The sequence below is a fragment of the Rhipicephalus microplus genome, chromosome 3 (genome assembly GCF_043290135.1).
Source record: "Rhipicephalus microplus isolate Deutch F79 chromosome 3, USDA_Rmic, whole genome shotgun sequence".
Taxonomy (NCBI): domain Eukaryota; kingdom Metazoa; phylum Arthropoda; class Arachnida; order Ixodida; family Ixodidae; genus Rhipicephalus; species Rhipicephalus microplus.
In genome coordinates, this window is record NC_134702.1 from 260,251,416 (window position 1) to 260,274,883 (window position 23,468).

The 23,468-nt window shown below is 44.4% G+C and overlaps 1 protein-coding gene across 1 annotated transcript in view; it reads right to left on the reverse strand.

The window, feature by feature from the left end:
• Window positions 1-250: 250 nt before the first annotated feature.
• The window catches only part of LOC142804235 (uncharacterized), a 78,494-nt gene continuing 55,276 nt past the window's right edge, over window positions 251-23,468 (reverse strand). Inside the window, exons 4-5 of the mRNA XM_075890959.1 lie at window positions 19,572-19,758; window positions 251-6,020 (exon numbers count right to left, since the gene is read on the reverse strand). Of these exons, the coding sequence (XP_075747074.1) occupies window positions 5,596-6,020; window positions 19,572-19,758 (612 nt within the window). The 3' untranslated portion in view covers window positions 251-5,595. The remainder of the gene's footprint in view (window positions 6,021-19,571; window positions 19,759-23,468) is intronic.

Below are 23,468 nucleotides of genomic sequence, written 5' to 3' on the forward strand. Positions count from 1 at the left end.
AGATGTAGACAAAGATTGCGAAACACGTGTTGGGGAGTTAATTAGACTGACAAAACCAGCGGAGCTAAGGCTGCGTGTAAAATCCACAGAGACCACACTGTTTAAAAACACTATGTTAGTGTCTCTCGCGAATACATGCATACATTGGTTAACATCAACGCATTCCAGCAAATTAGCAAAGAAACTCATAAATGCAAAAAATATTTCCAATAGGTTGGCGATGCACAATCGAAATTATATTAGACAAATGTTGAAGTGTTAAAATTTTATTATTTATTTATTCAGACATACTGCAGACCAGCATTTTGGTCCAGACAGGAGGGGCATAAAAAACCAACAAAAAATGAAACAAAACAAACAAAAAACAAATGTATCTATACGCTAACAGAAGTTACATGTCTGTGAAACAGCAACAAAATTTGTAACACACTTGAACACTCTAATCACTAAGTAGATAACTTTCCAGCGATATAGCAAAATTGTCAGCCAAAAAAAAAACCCATGAGTTTGTGAATTCCAGTCACCAACTGTTCCGAGAAAAAAGGTCTATTTGTAAGCATTAGTTCGTGCAAATATGGGTGCCAAGAATCGATCAGGTTTTTGGTGGGTATTTCAATCAGTGGCTGGCTGAACGCAACAAGGTATATTTAAGGCAACTTTCCCTGACATAATTTTGTATAAAATTAATAAACAATCAAACTTTCTTCTTGTTTCTAACAAAAAATTTTGTGTAATTTTATTATTATGCTAGGAGAGTCAAGTCTTCAATACTTGTTAAAAAACTTAACTGCCTTTCCTTGTGTTTTTTCAAGAAGCATAACATCTTTTATTGTAAAAGGGTCTCATGTGACTGACGCATACTATAATTTACCCAGCGTGAATGTGTTATAAGCCAATAGTTTTATGCTAGAAGGAGCACTTTTCAACTTCCTTTTGAGAAATTATATTTTACGAAGCGCTTTTGTGCAAGTATCTGTTACGTGTGTTGTCCAGCTGGCGGCTGAGGGTAACGCCTCAATATTTATATTTATCTACTTGTAATACTGATGTACCATGAAAGGTATAGATAAAAGTGGCAGGAAAGTTTTTCCTTGTAAGGCGTAACAGAACAGTTTTGTCAAAATTCTGCACCATATTTCATTTACTACACCAGTAATCAATGGCCATAAGAGCGGCCTGTAATACATTTTAATTATCTGTATATGATACTTTTTGAACAAATTACAGTAGTCTGCAAATAATCGAATGCTTACATCCTGGGGCAGGACATCGAGCGAGTCATTCACTTAGATTAGGAATACCAGCGGACTTCCCTGTGGAACTCCAGAGCTAAGATAAAGTACTGTGAATTTTGAGGTCTTTATCGCGGTGAACTATACACAATTTTTTATTTGTTGAATCATACAATACAAAAGATCATCAGACTACTTGGACCCGTAGCCAATGGCTAGTCCTGGATCCAAAAAAATGTATACAGTGATGCAAGCTTACTGTTCCATAAAAAAGAAACTAACACTCAGAAACACAGGGTGCTCTGCAGTACAACAACAAGCATTTTTTAACATGCGATCTTCGTGCCAAACGACAATAAAATTTATAATCGCAATAGTGTCCAAAGGTACACCAACGCAAGCAAATCAATAAAGTGTACATAATAACATAAACAAGACAACTCAGAGACATATTAAGTAGTCAATCATTCCAGTAACCGTATTCCCAAATGCAATACAAATACAACATTCGTTGCTAGGCCACGACAAGATTCACAATCCAGAAAAGCGGCACGCATTTTGAAAATTGCACACACCAAATAACCATCCAGCTCGTATGATGTTTCTGTGACTGCAATGCGACATGCCAGGAAACAAAAAATCACAAAGTTAGCTCGCATCATTTAGGCTTAGATAAAATGTTTTTATAGAAGTGTTAAAATTTCGGGCTTTCTTTATTTCAGGCGGCAAGTTGTTCTATATTTTTGCTCCTGTAAATAGCAACTGACGCTCTCCTTACGCGTTGTTTGTGGGGGGGGGGGGGGGGGGCCCAGATTGAAGTTACCAGACGCAGCATTTCTTGTGAGCCGGGACGTAGTGTAGAACAAGAATGTATTGAAAGGGTTGTGCCGTATGACATTATTTACGCAGCAGGCTGTCTGCTTCACGCAATGCATCAAAAGGTAAAATTTGCATGTCGTTAAACAGTGGTTTACTCGGATGATCATGCTTAGAGTATGTTATTTTTTAGAGACCGTTTCTGTAATATTTGAATTGGTTCTAGGTAAGGCTTATAAGTCCATCCCCAAGGTTCAATGCAGTATGTAACGTGAGAGTGAATGAATGCGAAGTGTAATGTTCCTAAAATGTCTCTATCGAAGTATTTACGGGCCTGCAGTAAAGCATAACATCCGGACGCCAACCTAGTGCAAACTTCCGTTGTGTGGTTTCGCCAGTTTAAGTGGTTATCAAAGTAAACGCCAAGGTACTTGTAAGAGGTCGCATGGAGAAGAGAATGGTTGTCGGTAGCTATATTGATGGAGTTAACATTTACGGCCTTGTTACGAGAATGAAAAATTGTATATTTAGTTTTCTTAGTAATAATTGTTAATTTGTTGGCACAAAACCATTTGGAAATTCTTGATAACTGCGAGTTTGTTTTAGATTCAATTTCCTCGATATTGTTACCTGTAATAATTATAGCTGTGTCATCAGCGTACATCAGAACGTCGGAGCAATGTAAGGATAATGGCAGATCGTTTATATACATGGAGAAGAATGAGGGCCCAAGGACGGATCCTTGTGGAACACCAGTTTCTATACCTTGAGGCAAAAAACATATATTGTAAATGCGAACTATCTGGTACCGGCCATGAAAATAACTTGAGAAGGGGTCCAACAATGTACCTCTAAAACCGTAGTGCTTCAATTCGCCTAAGAGTATGGAGTGATCTACGGTGTCAAATGCTTTTTTTAAGGTCTAAGTACACGACAGCCACCAGTTTGTTATTGTTGATGGCGGAGTTAAGGGCTTGTGTTAGAGAGAGCACCGCGGTCAATGTTGAGTGCTCGGAACGAAAACCGTGCTGTTGTTGGGAAAGTATGTGGTATTTATCTAGGAATTTATATACTCGGGCTGCAAGAAGTTTCCGATGTAGATTGTTATGGACGCTTAGCACGGAAATTGGCCGATAACTAGATGGGTCAGTGGGCTCTCCGTCTTTGTATATTGGTGCGACTCTAGCTTTCTTTAGAGAACATGGGTACGTAGAGGCAGGCAGAGAATGATTGAAATTATTACATAAGATAGGGCACAGGATATCTATGTTTTCCTTGAGAAACCACACCGTGATTCGGTCTAGAACGGCAGCCTTATTCGTAGACATGTTTAATACAACAGCTTTGATATCCTTGGATTCAATATCATACATACAGAAAGTGTTGTTTAAAGAGTGTCCGTGAAAGCGGTACTCGGTTGAATTGTCAAATTTTGCTGCTAAGGCAGGGCCGATGCTCGTGAAATATAGATTAAACTTGTCAACAATACTTGCGTCTATGCAGTCGGGAAGAACCTGCTGTTTTGGGTTGTTGCCAGTAACTTCTTTTACTATTTCCTATATTTTTTTAGTATTACCATTTGCGTGCTGTATAAGATGGCTATAATATTCTTTTTTGCGTATTCTAATATTCGACACCAATTTATTACGTATTATTTTGTAAATACGCAGGTAATACCCATTGGGCTTATTCTTCTTCTATTTATGATACCAATAGTCTTTTTGTTTTAGGGTGGAGAGGATGTAATCAGTCATCCATGGGCTAAGTGGTTCCTGGTAAGACTTAGTAGATATGGTTTTGATACTGTTGACTATGATGCTAGTAAGATTGTCAATCAAATTACAGAATTCTACGTTAATGTTGTCGTTGTATATTAAATTGGTGTCTAGTGATAAAAGTTTGTTCCGTGCTAAAGCATAGTCGATTCTAGTTGAAGGTGCTGTTTTCTGTGGCTTTGGTTGGATAAGATCTCTTATAGTCACGGAGATAGGAAGGTGATCAGAAATGGGCACATCATACACGTCAGCCTTGGCATGTGAGGGTACAATTGTTAAAATATGGTCTATTGAGGATCCAGATTTAGGCGTTTGTTGCGTAAGAGCGGTAACTAGATTTAAGTAATTATAGGACTCAAGCAGATATGTGTATCCGTTATTAGTTGTAATAAGGGTATTAATGTTGGTATCCCCAACGATAACTACTTGGTCATTGTGATTCGCTAAATAAAGATAGATAACTTCAAGCTTGTCTAAGTTGTCTAAGAAAGCGGCTATGGGTGAGTTGGGAGGCCAATAAAGTACGCCAACAAGAGAACAGTCGAGTCTGATAAATACAGATTCAATTTCAGGGAAACTGAATGTGATCGGCGATAGCTGTGAGTACGTATGACGATTTCGAATAAAGGGGGCTACTCCCCCTCCCCTTGATCTAGAAAGACGTGGATTAGACACTGCAGTCTATCCGGGGATAGTAATGTTCTCGCCTTTTTTTAACCAGGTTTCAGATGTAGCAATAACATCGAAAGAAGTAGTGTGCTGCGACAGATGAGCGGTAAGCAAGTTGACGTTTTTATTTAAGCTACGAGTGTTGCTGTGAAAAATCGATATACTATCGTTTGGCTTGTGGTTGTCATGCGCAGTTTCTCGAACCTCCATATGGCTGAGGTACTTTTTTTAGGGGTTGTTAAGTGCCGATGATCACACAATTTTGGACAGTTCATCTTCGCATGTAACGTGCACGACTTTCGAGTTTACTGATTTCCGCATTAATACTTTATCGTCTGCAAACCAGGCGAATTTCTAGTTCTTTTCTTTTTTGACCAGAATGCTCTTGCCGAGCAAGACCTTATTTTCCGGGCATAGGTGGGCATTCACATAGACTGGCTCACTTCCTTGGAACCCAAAGGATCCTACATTCAGCCTGTGTTTTTTTGGCCGCAGTCAGAATGCTTTCTCGTACATGCCTCGCAACAAACTTTACTACTATGTTGGGCAGCCCGGATCCCTTGGTCGGCACCCTATGTGCGGCATCAACGTCTTGCCCGGAAAGTTTGACCTTGAGAAAAGTGGCCACTTTCAGAACTATATCGGCAACGTCCTCTCCCTCGGTCATGGTTCTCCCTTCAGTTCAATGTTGTTCCGTCTACTCTATTGCTTTAACGCTATGATTTCTCGCTTGGTGTCCCTCAACTTTTTTTCCAGCCTTTGGCACTCTTTCTGGCTTCCCAGGCTACGGTTAGTAGCCTCGGTGACTTCCTGCCGGAGGGCCCTGATTTCAGCTCTGAAACATTCAAAGCCCTCATTTATATAGACTCTTTATTTATATATTTATATAGACTATATTTATTATTATAGACTCTATTTATATATTTATATAGACTTTATTCATATAGATTGTTTAACAGTGGCAAGCTCGTAAGCGATTGTACTGTTTGAGGCAGCAACTTTTTTAATATCTGCCCTCAGGCTTGCCACTGCGTCCAGAATCCTTGCTGTCATTTCCCCGAACTTCTTAGCTAGCGCCTTAACGGAACCTGGTGTTTTTTCACTCAAAGCCTTGGAGAAGTTCGCCAAATCGTCCATTGCACCGGGGCAATGGCACAAAGACAAGGAAAAAAAGAAAAGACACTAGTACATATACGCACGAAACGTTCAGAGCAGACTGGCAGTAAGGAAAAGATTTGACATAGTGTAGAAAAGTAAACCACCTGCAGTACAGAAGTAGCGGGTTTAGCAGGCGATACGACTGCCAGTCCGCTCTGAAGTGGCAAGCGAAGAAGCCTTTCGATTTTATAGGTGTCGGGAACGCCTCCGGATGCTCGGGCGATAATCTTCGTCACGTGCTGCCGAGAGGATCCGCGCAAGTTCCAAGCGCTGAGGGTGCGAGTGTCAGTGCGCCTGCGCCTCGTGTAGGATCCTCCGCTTTTTGCCACCGGAGACGAGTTGTTCCCGAAGCCGTGCGCTCTTGAAATTCCTGCGGTACAGAAGCAGCGGGTTTAGCACGCGATACGACTGCCAGTCCGCTATTGCAGAGATAAGCAGCTATTTATTGGACAGTAAATCTTGGTAGCCCTATTTGCTGTAATTTGTACATTATTCTATGGGGCACTTTATCGAATGCCTTGCAGACTTTTAAAAATCTTACATCTACTTGCCCTGCTAAGTCCAAAACACTCGAAAACTCATGCACAGTCGTTATGAGCTGAGTGATTGTGGATAATTCCTTACTGTAACCATCTTGATGCAAAGTTAAATTTTTTTCTGGGTTAAAAATTGTTTATATATTTAGCTACCACATTTTCAAGCAATTTGCAGCAGGAACAGGTAAATAAAATGGTCTGTATATTGAGACCAGCGACCGATCTTATTTTTGTGTATAGAGACTAGCCTAGCCTTAAGCCAATCAGTGGGAACCTCACCTGTAGTAATAGACTGGCTAAAGAAATTAGCCTTTCGGCGTACCGTCTTAGAAATGCATTGGGAATTCCATCAGGCTCTACTGATTTTTCATCACTGAACTCAAGCAGCATGTTCATTACGCCTTCTCGCGTTATTATAATTCACACTTTGGGTGAGAAAATGTCCAGTGAGTCCATTTACATGAGGCTCTGAAAAAACTGACTGAAAGTAATCATAAAGTCATTGCAGATGGCCCTGGGTTCCGTTAGAACACTATTATTCACTTTCATATTGTCAATATCTTCAGTTATTGCACTTAAATGACGCCAGAATTTTTTTCGGTTCAGATTTAACGAACTAAGGAAGTTGATTGCTGAAGAACTTTTGTTTTTCTGCAATCAACTTCATTAAGAGATCTTTAGTTCAACAAACTCAGGTAAATGAGTTCGTTTTCTTTTTTATAAGCTTTTTATTTTCACGCTTCAAATGAATTATTTCAAGATTAATCCACCGATTTGCACGTTCCCTGTGAATTTACTGTACAGGAATATAACTTTCAATAGAATGATTGACCACCACACAGAACCGCTGCCGTGATGCTTCAACAGTTTTTAAGTTAGTGTCAAGGTGTCTGTGCAAGTAATTAATCACTGCAACATAGTTTGCCTTCCTAAAGTCCCTACCTAGTGTGGCCTTGGAAAGACCGCTTCTACGGTAACGTGAAACAGTACACGAGGACAATATTATTCGATGATCTGATATTCCGAACTCCAATGTAAGTGTTGCTCCATTAAACCTTTCTAAAGTAAATAACAGGTAAAAATTCTACTGTCACAAAAAGGGTTTTATGCTTGTTGTTCTAAGTTATGGGTAAACTTAAGGTCTAATATTCAATCACTAGAAGGTGAAACACGATAGGAAAAAGAGGGCCAGTTAAAATTTGGTAAATTAAGGACTCCTGTAAAGATTACGTTTTTTTCGTCCACATTTAGCAGATGACCATAAAGGTTGAAGATAAAGGAATCCGGCGCACCAGGAGCACAATAGACAGCACAAAGGCAAAAAAAAAAAAACCAAGATACCATGTGTCGATACTTTCAAAAATAACCTTTCATGTGCATCAGTTTGCTTCTCAAGAGACACATTAACGAAATCCTTTGTTATAACTGCAAGGCCACCTCTGCTACCCCTATCACGTCTGAACATATTGTCACAGTACAACGCGAACAAAGCACCAGTACGCCTTGAGGCAGCGAAAGCAGCGTGTTCTCAACAGCTGAGCCACAAGATCTTCTTCGTTCTCGCGTCAAACTAGAGGCCCACTACCTGGTGTCCGCTAAATCCCCCCATCATCGTTCTTGTCCACATGTAGACACGGGTCATTTGCCTCCCTCTCAAAGAGCATCGACCCGATGCGAAGTCAATAATGCAGTTTTTGTTAAAAGATAAGTTTCACGCAATCACTCGCTGACGTAAGGCTTCATGCGCACTACGTGAACGAGTTCAGGATGGTGCTGGCGACGATTGGTACTACACGAATTGTCGGGAACAACTTCGTAAGTGACGTCACTCAGTTGTCGCAGCACTCGGTATGGCCCAAAGTATCTTCTTAAGAGCTTTTCTGATAGTCCTCGTTTCCATACGGGTGTCCAAATCCATACTTTGTCGCCAGTTTGATAGACAACTGCTCTGCCGTGAGCATTGTAGCGGCCTGCATCGTACTCTTGCTGCTGGCGGATCCGTAAACGTGCCAGTTGTCTAGCTTCTTCCGCGCGTTCCGTAAACGTGTTGGCGTCTGGGTCGATGTCGTCACTTTCGTGCAGCATCATCGCATCTAACATAGTTCGTACTTCTCGTCCATGAACGAGGCTGAACGGGGTCATGCGGGTCGTTTCTTGCTTGGCCGTGTTGTACGCAAACGTTATGTATGGCAAGATTTCATCCCAATTTTTGTGTTCAATGTCTACGTACATCGAAAGCATGTCTTTAATGGTTTTGTTCAGACGCTCCGTCAGCCCGTTTGTTTGTGGGTGGTAGGCAGTGGTCTTACGATGCGTTGTTCCACTCAGCATCAGGACGTGATCCAAGAGAGCTGCCGTAAATGCGGTTCCTCTGTCTGTGATCACGACGGTTGGTGCACCATGCCTCAGTACAATATTTTCGATGAAAAATCTTGCCACCTCCGCTGCTGTACCTGTCTGAATAGCTTTTGTCTCAGCATAACGGGTCAGATAATCCGTCGCGACGATAACCCAGTGGTTTCCTGCAGTGGAAATAGGAAGTGGGCCCAAAATGTCCATGCCTATCTGGTAGAATGGAGTTGTTGGGACCTGCACGGGCTGCAGTAGGCCAGCTGGTTTAATCGGTGGTGACTTGCGTCGCTGGCAGTCGAGACAGGTACGAACGTGGTGCTTCACGGCTGTGGTTAGTCTCGGCCAGTAATACCTTTGCATTACTCTGGCCAACGTTCTCATGTAACCCAAATGGCCAGAGGTCACCTCGTTGTGGCATGCTTTGAGTATTTCGGTACGAAGGGCTGCTAGTATGACGAGCAGATAGGCGGATCCTGTCGACGAAAAGTTTCTTTTGTAAAGTACTCCACCCCGTAAACAAAACGATGACAATATTCTTGCGAAAACCCTTGGCGCCTTGTGAGATCTGCCTTCCAAGTAGTTAATTAAGCCAAGCAACTCAGTGTCGTCACGTTGTTGCTGCGCAATGGCGGTCGTGTCGAGGACACCGAGAAATGCCGTTTCCTCCTCCTCGGGTAGGGTTGCCGACTCAATGGGTGAACGGGACAGACAGTCAGCGTCCATATGTCGCTTGCCTGACTTGTGCACGATCGTCATGTCAAACTCTTGCAGTTTCAGGCTCCAACGCGTTAATCGGCCGGTGGGATCTTTTAGATTAGTTAACCAGCAAAGGGAGTGATGGTCACTAATAACTTTGAAGTGTCGGCCATACAAGTACGGGCGAAATTTCATTACTGCCCATACTACGGCGAGGCATTCTTTCTCTGTTGTTGAATAGTTAGCCTCTGCGCGTGTTAGCGTTCGGCTTGCGTAGGCGATCACTCTTTCTGTGTCCTCTTGCCATTGCACAAGCACAGCCCCAAGACCTACATTGCTAGCGTCTGTGTGAAGCCTCGTCGGTGCTTCTTCGTCGAAGTGGGCGAGCACAGGGGGCGTTTGGAGACGTTGACGCAGGTCATTAAAGGCAGCCTCTTGTTCTTCTTTCCACTCAAAGGCAACATCATCTCTTGTGAGACGAGTTAGTGGCGACGCGATGCGGGCGAAGTCTGCGATAAACCGGCGATAATAGGCACAAAGGCCTAGGAAGCGTCTGACAGCCTTCTTATTGGAGGGTACTGGGAACTGTGCGATGGCGGCAATTTTTCCAGGATCGGGCCGGACGCCTGCGTTGCTGACGACGTGACCGAGAAACTGAAGTTCGTGAAAACAGAAATGGCACTTTTCTGGTTTCAATGTTAGGCCCGCGGACCGTATCGCACGTAAAACAACTTCCAGCCTTTTGAGATGCTCGTCAAAAGTGGCCGAAAACACTATAACGTCGTCCAGATAGACTAGGCACGTCTTCCACTTCAATCCCAAAAGTACCGTGTCCATAAGCCTTTGAAAAGTTGCGGGCGCGGAGCACAAACCGAAAGGCAAGACTTTAAATTCGTATAAACCATCTGGGGTCACAAAAGCGGTTTTCTCTCGGTCTCTTGGGTCTACCTCGATCTGCCAGTAACCACTCCTCAGGTCCATGGAAGAAAAGTAGCGAGCGTGCCGAAGTCTGTCAAGGGAGTCATGAATACGTGGGAGCGGATACACATCTTTCTTGGTCACCCGAATCAGCTTCCTGTAGTCCACGCAAAAACGCAGGGTGCCGTCCTTTTTCTTTACTAGCACTACAGGCGATGCCCAGGGGCTCTGCGACGGTTGAATGACGTCATCAGCAAGCATTTTCGCGGCTTGTTGTTGTATGGCTTCGCGTTCCTTTGAAGCTACGCGATAAGGGTTCTGGTGAATAGGTCTCACCGTGTCCCCGGTGATTATTCGGTGCTTTGTCAAAGGTGTTCAGCCAACTCGTGATGTCGTTGAAAAGCAGTCGCGGAATTCGGCTAGCAGCTGAAGAAGTCTCAGTCGCTCGTCCTTTGACAGAGTGGTGCCAACATCGAGATTGGGTTCTGGTTCTTGATAAGGCTCTTCGTTCAATACCGACAAACATAAACTGCCTCGCATTTATACAATATTGTCGTACGAAGCGATAGCTGTGCCCTTCGGAAGGTGCCGGCGCTCAGCACTGAAGTTCGTCAGAAGTAAATTCGTGCGTCCACCATTGAGACGGACGATACCTCGTGCGACCAAAAGCCATGACTAAATAGCAGCGAGCCAATTTGGTCAGCAATGCCTTCGCCATCAAACGCTTCGTCGCCTTCTACTGAAACAAGAGTACATGACCGGGGTGGGACGACCACATCATCATCAATTATACGTAAAGTGTTGTTTATTGCGTCTGAACAGTCAACTAAACCAGGGCTGTTGTGGATTGTAATTGAACGGTCCGGGATGTTGATGACGGCACCATATTCTCTTGAGAAGTCCATCCCTATGATCAAGTCCTTGCAACACGAGGTGAGGATGACGAACGTCGCCACGAAAGAAGAGCCACCGATGTCGAGTCTTGCTGTACACCTTCCGACAGGCATCAACAGCTGGCCGCCTGCTGTCCTCAGGTGAGGTCCCGTCCACGTAGTCTTCACTTTTTTGATGTGTACGGCAAGGTTTTCACTTATGATAGAAAAGTCGGCGCCGGTGTCAACTAAGGCTGTTACTTGCTGTCCGTCTACCGAAACGGTAAGATCTGTGGTCACAGTTTCGTCGGTGTTACAACTTCTCGGCTTTACGGCGTCCTGTGGTACAAGTAACGGGGCTTTTTTTCGTCGCCTTGACGGGCTGCAACCTCACCCCCGGAGGTCGCCGCCTTCAGTTTCCCCGGCGTGGACTTGGTGACCTCCTTCCACTGACGTCGGCTGTAGTTCCGTGGCGCGACGAAGGCGAATATGCCGGAGACGGAGAGCGTGGTCGACGTCCCAAACCTGGCTGGTAATCAGGCACACTGTCGTCATTATTGGCAAGGCGGTTGTCAAAATGGGACTGAGACAAGGGGAGTCCTTGAGAATGAGTGTCCCGGCGTGGTGTGTAGCCGTCGTCGGCGCGTCGATCGTCAGACCATTGCCGAAGAGGTCGAAACATATCTACGCAGTGCCAGCAATGGCGGGAAATGTGGCCCACACCTCCGCAGGTAAAACAAAGCGGGCGCCTATCTACAGTGCGCCAGGCGTCTGTTTTACGAAGCTGTGGACGCCGCGATGGCTCGTAATGTGGCAAATGCCGTGTCTCGTTGGGAGGCGGCTCTTGGTACGGCGGCATTTCGTACGGCGGTACGACAGCAGGTCGTCGTGGTGTCTGTTCTTGTGGTGACCAAGGAACGGCTGCCGATGACTGGCGGTACGATGGCGCAACGGGTGGCGGGCGGCGAAGCGCGGCTGCGTAGCTCATAGGTCGCTGATCGTCAGTAGGATCAGCTGTTGAAAACGCTTGGCGTATTTCTTCGCGGATGACTTCAGCGACAGACGCCATGGGTGGTTCCGTGACTAGATTCCGGAACTTCAGCAGCTCTTCGCGAACAATCTCTCTTATCAAATCGCGCAACGAGCTTTGATGGTCAGATGCCGTAGCGGCGACTTGCATGTGGGCGCTGCTGGACAAGCGATCGTATTGTCGGCATCGTAGGTGAAGCGCCCGTTCGATTGCCGTAGCTTCTTTGATGAAATATGTCACGGGGCTTGGCGGGTTCCGCAAAAGTCCGGCGAACAGTTGCTCTTTAACGCCGCGCATGAGATAGCGCAACTTTTTGTCGTCGGTCATGTGTGGGTCAGCTTTACGGAAGAGACGGGCCATGTCCTCAGCGAACATTGTGACCGTTTCATCTGGTTTCTGAACCCGTAGCTCGAGTAAATGCTGCGCACGTTCGCGCCGGTCGACATCGGCAAATGTGTCAATCATCCCTCTTTTAAAGTCGCTCCATGATGACAAACTGCCTTCTCTGTTCTCGTACCAAGTTTTAGCGCTGTCGTCGAGATAAAAATAGGCGCGGGAAAGCCTTTGTTCAAGGGACCACTGGTTGGTGTTAGCGACACGTCCATAGCGATCAAGCCATTCTTCGACGTCTTCATGTGCTCCACCCCCAAAGCGATCAGGCACCAGCGGTGAAAAAAAGGTTACCTGAGATGGGGTTGGCAAACTACTGTCTCGTAGTAACTGTTGTGGATTGGCGGTGGCCATTGGTAGATCTGAGCGGTGCTTTGTAGGGTGTTCCTGTGAGAGAGTGAACTCTGGAAGGAGGCCTCGCAAGCGACGGCTGAAGCGATGCACGGGAGTGTTGACAAGTGCTTCTGGGCTGGATGAACGGTTCCCCGTGGGAGTGTGGAGCATCAGGCGGGGTCGCGGGCCAGCACCTCCACCAGTGTCGCAGTACAACGCGAACAAAGCACAAGTACGCCTTGAGGCAGCGAAAGCAGCGTGTTCTCAACAGCTGAGCCACAAGATCTTCTTCGTTCTCGCGTCAAACCAGAGGCCCACTACCTGGTGTCCGCTAAATCCCCCCATCATCGTTTTTGTCCACATGTAGACAAGGGTCAATATTATATCCGCTTGTAACAACTTCGTCGTCACGAATACATTCATGTAACCGTGTTTTTCTAAGAAAGGTGATATGCAGATCCGTAAAAAAAACGGATGTTCTATTTTGTCTAATTTATTGACTATGCTCCTTGCATTCAGTTATAGCAAACAAAGTTCATGGTTCGTTGATTGCTAGCTTTGTCTTCACGAGGTAAGCAAATGCTACATTTTTTCGTGGAGTTTGTGGTGTCATCCCAGATGTAAAATTCATTGTCTAGGCGCAACTTCTAGTGTATTAACGTTCCACGTTTACCTGCTTCTATTTCTCCCTTGGCTTCTTGCTAAAGAAGTTTACGCTTCCGAAGTGTTTCTGCGCTGTAATCGTTCTGCACATATATGCATGTCCCTTTCCGTTTCCCAGAATTGCGCAGTAGTGCTTCTTTCTCTCGGAAAATTTGCAAATGAAGTATAACTTGACGCTGCGAGCCTGATTTGCCTAGCCGATGAATCCGTGCTACAGATGAGCAGCTAACGCCCATTTTATTCAGAAAAACGTCTGTGACAGTCCTAGTGCGCAGCGCTGTTTCTGATTGATTAGGCGACTCTGCGATCCCGAATACAACCAAATTGAACTGGTGACTACGATCTTCAAGTTCAGTGAGCTTATCATGTTGTAAACTGATTTTCTTCACTACGATCAAAATCGTTGGCTGCAAGATCTTAATTGACCCGACACGTGTGTGTAGTAGATCCAAATCATTTTTCAAAAAAAAAAAAAACCTAGACGCTTCCCGAAACTGTTTGCTGTAGATTCCACTATATCAAGACAATTTTTATCGCCTGTAATGCTGTGCGAACCTTATTCTGTACCGGTGATAGTGTTTGAAACATTTCTACTACGCTGGGATGCGGAATTTCCTCGATTTTCCCCCACAACAATCAGAAAAACAATATAGCAGTCATGTGCAACCGTAATGCAAGTGCCTGGGCTCGGCACAACAGTAGGTAAAAGTTGTTGTTGTTGTTGTTGTTGTTTTCCTGTGCAAATGGCTCGTACCCAAAGAAGGGGATTGGCCGAGTATAAGGTGAATTTGCCCTACACTTTCAGCATTGCGTCATTCCTACAATTTTTTTTGTAACTTAATTTTGATTTGAAATACCGATATCAAGTTTGCAGAAAAAAAAATAAGAAAAATAGTGAGACAGCAATTTAGCAAGAAAATCGTTTAGTCGCAGTGATGTATTCTTGAACGGCGAATAAAACATCCCTGTGGCTGAAACCCAGTGTAGAGGCTCCAAATGAAAGAAGATCAGGTTGTGATAGTTGCAAGCCCAGTCTTTGAAGAGATGGTGCTAGTATGCTTTGCCTGAATAAATCGAAACGGCGACAATGTAATAAAAAATGACTGATCGTTTCCTCTTGATTACAGTAAATGCACATAGGGGAATTCAATATGCCTGATCTATGCAAGTAAAAATTGAGGGAGGTAACGCGGCAACGAAATTTCGTGATGACAACTTCCATCATCCTTGATTTAGTCAGTTCACTGCGCCAGGGAAATAACAAGTGTTTGTACTCTGGAGAAGCCGTCAGTGCAGGGTCAGATAAATTTTGCCTGATTTTAAGTGTGCGAAATCGCGCCACCGTAATGTATACTGTATGAGGGAAAATAGGAATAATTGGTGTCGAAAGGGATGCCTTCGCAAGAGAATCGGCTATTTCGTTTAACAACAAACCTTTGTGCCCTGGTGTCCAGATTAAATGAATAGTTCGGAGATGACAGGGGATCAACGATTTAAAAAGTTTCACCATAGGTGAGTGACCAGAAGCGGACAGAGAAGAGCACACTGATAATGAATCAGTTATGACTGCTACAACTGGAATGGAAATATTTACCTTTCGCAAAGCTAACATTATTGCCATGAACTCAGCCAGAAAGACAGGAAGAAAGTCCGGTAAGCGAAGTGAAAATGACCAATCAAGTACGGGGCAATATATTCACACGCCTGATTTTTCATGTGATTGAGATGCGTCCGTTGCTATAATGACATTTGTTGGCAGAGTACTTAAATGGTCCTGCAATAAACCATTTAAAATGCCTGTAGGTAATAGCTTTGCGTGAGTTGGGAAGATATCATGGTAAACAATTTCTGGAGAATTTTGTTGCTCAGTTAAAGGAATCAGATCACGAACGTGTACATTTAGGGGCTCAAGTAACGATTGAACAAATACTATTTGTGGTTTGGTAAATCTGGGCCAATGCACGGAGAAGAATAGGTCAGGATTGGAAATAAAAATAATTTGTTCAGGGTTAAACGGTGCTTCATATAGTCGTAAAAAGGTCTGCACAGTAAGAATGTTAAAGCGACATAATAAGGTTGGTATTCGTGCTTCAAGGTATAACACTGCATTTGCAGTATACTTTGGAAGTCCTAAGCAGAGCCGTAAAGCCTCTCTTTCCAACAGAACGAGCGGCCGAAGTTTGTAGGCTGGCGCACCAGAAAAAAGAATGCAGCCAAACTCCAACACAGGTCGGACATACATTTTATATATAATCAAAAGTGCCTTTCTTCTCATACCTGATCTACAATTGCTCAACCTCCGCAATACGCCCATCGCGCGTACTGCTTTTGTCGCGATGTATTCAATGTGAGGGCACCAATTTAGATGCTCATTATACATAACTCCAAGATATTTCAATGATTGTACTTGTGGGATATCTTGAAGCTTGTAATTAATAGATATATGCACGGGATCTTTGATTGGAAAAACGAGAATAGCACATTTACCGGTATTCAGGTTCAACATCAATCCATCCAACCAATGTTCTATTTTATTAAGATATGTTTTCAAGATAGTGTAGAGACAGTGGAAGTCATGTGCCATCGCAAAGAAAGCAATGTCATCGGCATAAACATAGGTTTTCACTTCTGGATGAACGGGGATGGTACTAAGCAATATGTTGAATAAAACCGGGGAAAGTACTGACCCCTGAGGTACACCTCGGGTTTGCTTGTGCTTACAGGAAGAGAAACCGCCTTGATAACAATAGAATTCTCTTCTACTTAAAAATTCCGTCACCCACGCTACTATATAAGGTGGAAGTCCATGACTCCATAACTGATTAGTCAAGATAGAATACTCTACACTATCATATGCTTTACATATGTCTAGCGTTACTAAAGCCGCAAAGTGCTTTTTGTGACGGGCAATATGAATACGACTTTCCAGATCTACATGTGCATGCCATATGGAATATCCAGATCTAAAGCCAATTTGGGAAGGACTCAACAGTTGTTTCTCGTTAATAAACCTAATTATACGACCAAGAAGTATCCTTTCAATAAGTTTTACTACATTAGATGTTAAGGCTATCGGTCGTATGTTGTCTAAATTATAGCCTGCCCCCTGTTTCTTAAGCAATGGTATAATTTTCGCAATCTTCCATTCAGAAGGGATCCATGCTCTTCTAAGGGAATAATTGACGAGACCTAACAGATCATTCGGATATTCCCTGTGAAGTATTTTTAGCATTGTATTTGTTATTCCATCGGGGCCTGGTGCTGCATTTGGCAATCTTTCCATAGCCTGATTTAATTCGGAAGTCGATATTTCTGTGTAGTCATAGATGGTTGTTGTGTAAGCCGAATTAGGAAGATGTGTTGAGAACCTGTTTTCTAATTCTTTAGCCAACTGATTCATTGATTCCTGTAGTTCCTGTGAGGTGTAAACAACTGAGTCAACGTTTCCTGGTATAGGGGTCTTCTTCCTACCACGAAGGAAGTTGAATAAAGCACGTTTGTTATTTGATTTAGACAGGTACTCGAAATGTTCTTGATCATATTGCTCTTTCGCTCGCGATACAGTGCGTTTAAATGTTGCCGCAATGAACTGATAATCCTTCCAATTTTTTGGACTCTGATTACATATAAGTCTTTTCCATGCAGCTTTTCTTCTTCTATAATCTCGTGTGCACTCATCATTCCACCATCTACTAGGTTGGGCACTTTTGGATGACGACGAAGCAATTACAAATTCTGAAGTGTTCTTGGAGATTTTTAAAGCAGAACAGAGATTTCTGCCTAGGTCTTCATTTTGACCACTGGACGCTGCCCTAATGTTGGAACGCAAGCAGTCTTTAATTTTTTTTTTGTAATTGATCAATGTTTTCTCTGTCCTTTCAATAGATTTCACAGCACATGAGATTTCAAAGTATACAGGAAGATGGTCACTGTTTGAAGAGAAATCAATTGTTTTCCAAGACTTTATTGAAACACTTGGGCTGCAAAACGTGAGATCTAATACCGATCGTGTCCGTCCGCGAATAAATGTAGGCTGTCTATCATTTAGGCAGGTAAGATTTTTGTTAATCATCCAATCCCACAGAAGAGTACCAGAATGGTCTGTTCGAAATCCCCATGAAACATGATGTGAGTTGAAATCACCAGTCAGAAGGAAATCATTCTTGCAATTAGCTAAGGCAGTATCTAATTGTTGAGTATTATGCAAACCCGTCGGAAAATATGCGTTTATAAGTGAAAAAGGGTGGTGCCCGGGCAGACAGAGGTCTATTGCCAAAATTTCACAGTCTGTGGACATAAGCTGAAAAGATATGCTCGCTGTGCGGCAAAATTTATTCGAGACTAGTATAATTAGACCACCTCCTAGTGATGGACGGTCTAACCGAAATGCTCTAAAATTGTTTAAATGATAATTCTTAACAGGGTTAAGCCAAGTTTCTTGTAATAAGATTATATCCGGATATAACTGATTAATTAAGCAAAGTAAGTCAGTAGAAGCAGAAATCAAAGACCTACAATTCCACTGTAGTACTTTCAAGGTATCTATGTTGACGAGCGAAACACTTCAGCAACGGCAGCTTCTAAAATACTCTCCTTAAAAAGTGCACTGGCATTTTCGCTGCCCTTTTTGGGTTTTGTGTTTGGGCAAGGAGCTTTTAATGGAGATCCAGTGCGCTTCTGACGCCTGAAATCTTGGCATACGTCCATTTCATTCTGATCCTCTACGTGGGTCGACGTAGAAGGTACGGACGAAATTGGGGTTTTCTCCTCGCGGGATTGTCGCTGTGAAGCTAAATTCGGTATAACTTCCACTGCACAAGGTGCCGACTTGGCCATCGGTACTGCTATTGCAGAAGCCAGCTGTGTCATCTGTGAGCAAAACACTTGAGAGATGCACTCACTCACGCTCGTAACTATGTGTTCCAGCGCTTTCGACATCGCCTTTTCTACTGCAGCCTCAATAAGATTAAGAATCTTCGTCTCACTTAGTTGTTCGTGCCTCGACGCGACTCCGGCATATCCAAAGGCTCTATCCTTCACAACTGTTATTGCTTCTCGCCGCGAGCAACGTCGTCTGTCCATGATTTCTAGAAGTTGCGTTTCATTAGACCTTGCGGTGCAGTTCAGATAATCGGCCGCGTGATTTCCTGCACAGAGGCAGCACTTTTCGGTTTTGGCGATGCACTCCTTCGATGGGTGGGTATCGCCACAGATGCGGCAACGTGAATTTGATTTACAGCCCCCTGCACTGTGACCAAAACGCCAACAGTTTTGACATTGGAGAGGACGAGAAGCGAGACGTTCGACTCTGAAAATGAGCGGCCATATTTTCAACTTGGATGGACAGGACGTGCCGGCAAAGGTAGCAATAACCGACTCAGTGGGGACTTTCTCACCGTTAACTAATCGGTTGCATCGGTACACAGCTATGACCCCAGCATCAGACAGCTTTTCTAGAGTCTCAGCGGGCGTTAATGTAGAGTCAACTCCTCGTACAATTCCCTTAGTGCACGCTAAATGAGGCGGGATAAATGCACTTACCGGGACCAAAGCAAATGTCTTGCATTTTAGGATGTCAGAAACGCACGAAGGATCTGACGATCTGCATACCAAACCACCTCTTCCGAACTGACGAACATCACTTATCAGCTGAAAGTGCGGCGTCATGTCCTGCAACCCCACCTGGATCGCCTTCGGGTTGTTGAGCCTAATAAATCCACCACTCGAGGGCACCAGCGCAACAGGGATGCTTTCAACACCACTGCGGAAAAAATATTCCAATGGCAATTCATCATTAGGCAAGGAGGCTGACCAAGGGCTATGCCCTTGGCCAGGAGATGAATTAGACATTAGCACTAATTCGATTGCTTAAAGAAGTAATATGCAACGTCAGCTAGTTTCAACAGGTCAAATTCACCCAAAACTCAGCCAAACCACCGTCCGAAAGAGTCCGAAGGGACGAGCCCGGTTCAGAACGAAGACGCTTCTGGAACGCTCTCCGTAAAAGTTAATCCCCGGATATAACCTGAAAATGAGAATAACTAACCTGTAGGACAAAAAGTGATTCCTGGCGAGTGACTTTGTTTCAGTCGCTTCACCAAGCCCATTGATCAAGAATCGCTGAAGATCACCTTTTAAGCTGTCCGAGGCTTGTGACATCGTCGGCCTGCGTTGAAATAATTGGTTGGCTTCTATGACGTCCTCCATGATAGCTGTAGTCACAGGACACGTGTGGTTGTTGTCGTATTTCAACACACGATGGTGAATATTGCCGTCGAAGCATTCGACTGATGCAGAAGCTGCCGCTGTCAGGAATACCTGTGCGACAAACAAGTGACGATGAATGACGTAGTTTTGAGCCGCTTCGCCGTGCTCAAGTTGTTTACAACTTGTGCTAATAGTTCGTATTTTTTTCCAGATGTGATATAGAATTTAACGCCTTCTACTCGTCTATCAGTTCGATTTAAAACGTAATGAGCATAGCCATCAAGGCACAGCCGAGCATTGCTTTCATGATAGCATGTTTCTGCTAGCATAAAGGTATCGAACTTCAAACAAAAGACATTTAAGAAATTGCTTATAGTTTCTCGTTTATCGAGCATTCAAGTGCTGTACGAAACTACTAAGCGTGGGTCTATCAAAGGCTTTTATGAGATCCAGTCTAAGGACGGCCCAGGTGGATCTTGAGATCTGGATTTATGGTGGAGTACCTGGCGCTTAAGTTGCAGCATGGTGTCCTGCGTAGACAAGTGCCGTCTAAAGCCTCACATTGTGTCTGAGTAGTGACCACTATCCTCTAAGTAGTCATTTACTCTACAGAGAAAGGTGCGTTTCATTAGCTTTCTCATGAATGACGTCAGTGAGTTGGGCCTGAGTTTCGTTTTGTTGATTGGTTTTGCCGGCTTAGGCATTAACATCATCATGGGTTTTTTGTGTCAAGGGTATCTCGCTACTCGGTTGAGCATTCTATAGAGTCTTCGCCTGAGTTTCGGAGCATGCGGTTTGTTATACCGTGCAGCGCTGTTGCCGATTAAAGATTTAATTTGTGAAATGTCGCTTTTATCTCCACCGTGGAGAATTTCTGGTCTTGCATTAGACTGATGCCTCCCGAGTAATCTAGGTGTCGCATGGGTAGAGTTTGTGTAATGTATAAAGCATTTAGACTGTCGACCAACTGGCCCTTGTTCCCTTGTGAGTGTGTGTTAATTCAGGAATAGTGTGCCTATTTTCTGCTTATGTATAAGTAGAGTCGAGAAGGAACCAAAGCAAGTGCCACGTTTGGGACGCTCCTAGCTGCCTGCCCACGTCCTTACAGATTTCTTCCCATTGTTGCTCGTTTATTTGCTTACATAAGCATCAATGTCCTTGTTTAGTTGCGCGATATCTTTTCGTAACCCTCTTTGTTGCCTCTGCTTCCTCCAACTCGCTTGAACTGATTCTTTCACCTGCCATAGGTGTATAAACTTGCTGTCTAGCCTGTCGATGGGAAGGTCAATCTGCGCTTCCTGAGTGGCCTGCTGGACGCTTGTTATTACGTTTTCCAACCAGCTATTTATGTCTAATGTGGGCGGGAAAGACGAAAGTCGTCTTATCTTTCTAAATGTGTTCCAATTAACAAGCCGTTTTGTTCGAATAGATGACCGAGTGGCGTCGTTCTCGGGTGGTATGGTTGTCACATGAATTTCATGGTCATTACCGAGATCGTCGAAAGTGGTATGCCACGTCGCTACCGAGGCGTTTTCAGCTATAGTAAGATCAGGCATCGTGTCTCTTTGGGCACTCACACCTATGTACGCGTGCAAACTAGGCAAAGTGATTAACGTTAACTGCTCGTTTTCTATATTTTGCCATGGATATTTTCCTTTGGTGTAGGTGAAGCGGTAGGCCCAAGCTTCATGTGGAGCGTTGAAGTCTTCACCACTAAATGCGGAATGGCTCTCACCACCACAACAGCTTTCCTGGAGAGAATTTTTTTCAAAATATTGAATAATTGAATTTTTGTCACCGATTTGACGGTTTGCTATCTACGTTGAATTTAAAAATGCTTGTTGTACTGAAATTTCGAGGAATAACTTCTTTCAATATGTGATCATGTTCTACACCGAGGTCGTAGGTTTTTATCGTAAGTTTTCTGCTATCTATTCGTAAGACTTCTAATATTGCCACCCTGTCCGGTGCCTATAGAAACCCGCCAGTTTGGCAAGGCCATGCGTTTCCTGGAGGAATAGAACGTCTGGTTTATGGCCCTGCCTAATATATTGTTGGAGAACGTATGTTTTGGTTTTGTATCCCCTACAATTCAATTGACCAATTTTAAACTGTCTCTTATCTCGTCTGCTCATACCTGAAGTCACGTGGGACGAAGGGATAAACTTGCTTTGCCGTAAAATAGCTATCGGAGTTACCGCGATTGGATTATCTGAGGAGTGCTGTTGCTGTGGTTGCAAAGTGGCTTCTGCATGTACCATAGGGGTTGTTGTCAATCCACTATTAGCACATCGTTTTATTGTTTCGACTGAAGTGGTGGGGGCTGCACTATCGATAGACTCCTTGGTCATGGCCTCGACTAACGATTGGATCATGGCTAGTATTTGATCTTCTGTCTTCCTAATAGTACCTAACCTTAGCTGTTCAGCGAGCCTGGGGATTTGTGCGGCATAGGGGGCTTACGTCGTCGACTTGCTGCCAGTCCTCGCTGAACTGGGTTGGGAGACACTGCGGAAGTGCGCCCGAGAACGAGTAGCGGAGCGAGTGAGGCTGAGCGCGCGGCTCTCGCTCGAGGCTGATCGCATGTGGCCGCCGCGTCTTCTTGATGCGGGGCGTCGGCAGGAGCCTTCCCTTCCGTCGTTGGCGGTGCTGCTGCTGCTATAGGTCACCTCACCCTTCTCGCGCATTCTGCATTGCCACTGTCGTCGTATACAAAAGAGGGTGTCTTGTGCTTGGCTTTGCACTTGCTGTCTTTAGTGAGGTGATCTTTTCCGCACAGCAGGCAAAGGGCTCACACTAAATCCGCTAAATTGCTAAATCCGCTACCACGGTGCTTCTAGTCGTTCGGGTTGCGGCACACATCAGCCTTATGTCCCAGACATAAGGCTGATGAGACGAATACACTGGTAGCACATGGCGATATGTTTTTGCGCACATTGGCAGCATTCCTCCGTAGTTCACGTAACAAGGCACGCAGTAGTCGTCGAACATAATGATCACGTTGCTCGTGTTGCCCATGCACTTGGCATGCAGGACGCCCTAGTTACGGTGTTGAACGAGAGTTCTCACCACGTCCGCTGGCTTTTAGTTTAGGATTATGACCTTGATGAGGACCTTGGATGTGCTTTCCAACGTTACTCTAGACATTCGCTTCAAGCTCGCGGTCACCGATACACAGCTTGCAAATACCACCATACCACCTTGCACGATCTTCTGATGGCGTGCTTACCACAATCAAGTTTTGTCGCTCATTGAGACAAACGTTCTCCTCTTCGACTGCTTCGCGTCCCACCTCTGCCGCGTTGCGTATGCAGCAGTGGACGTGCTCTGTCTGGCAGTGTAATACGTTGAAGCCGTTCCGGGCACGCACAATGATCTTGTAGTCATCCGTCGGCAGGTTGGGCTTTCGGCTCACCTGGGTGATTTTTCGCACATGCTGTGTTGCTTTCTGTATAAACGCCACCTTCTTGAAACACGCTGGCGTTGCATGCTGTTCAATTCGACAAGAGCTCTCGCCGAGTGGTGCCCCTTCCTCGGACTCCTGTGACCGTGTTCATCATTGCTATTTCCTCTTTACTTCCGTCGCTTTCTCTCGTCCACGGTCCCTGCGCCACACTCTCTTCCTCCTCTCTCTCTATCACTTTACCTTTTAATCCTGTCCTTTTAATATCTCATTTACCGCAAACCCTCGTGAGCTACTGTTGAGATGTCCTCCTCCTAAGAGACAGTTACGCAGCTCACTTTTCTCTCCATTTCTTTTAAAAATCACTCTCATGCTGGTTCATCGCGAAGTCGATGTCTCCAGCTGCTTTCTTGGTGTT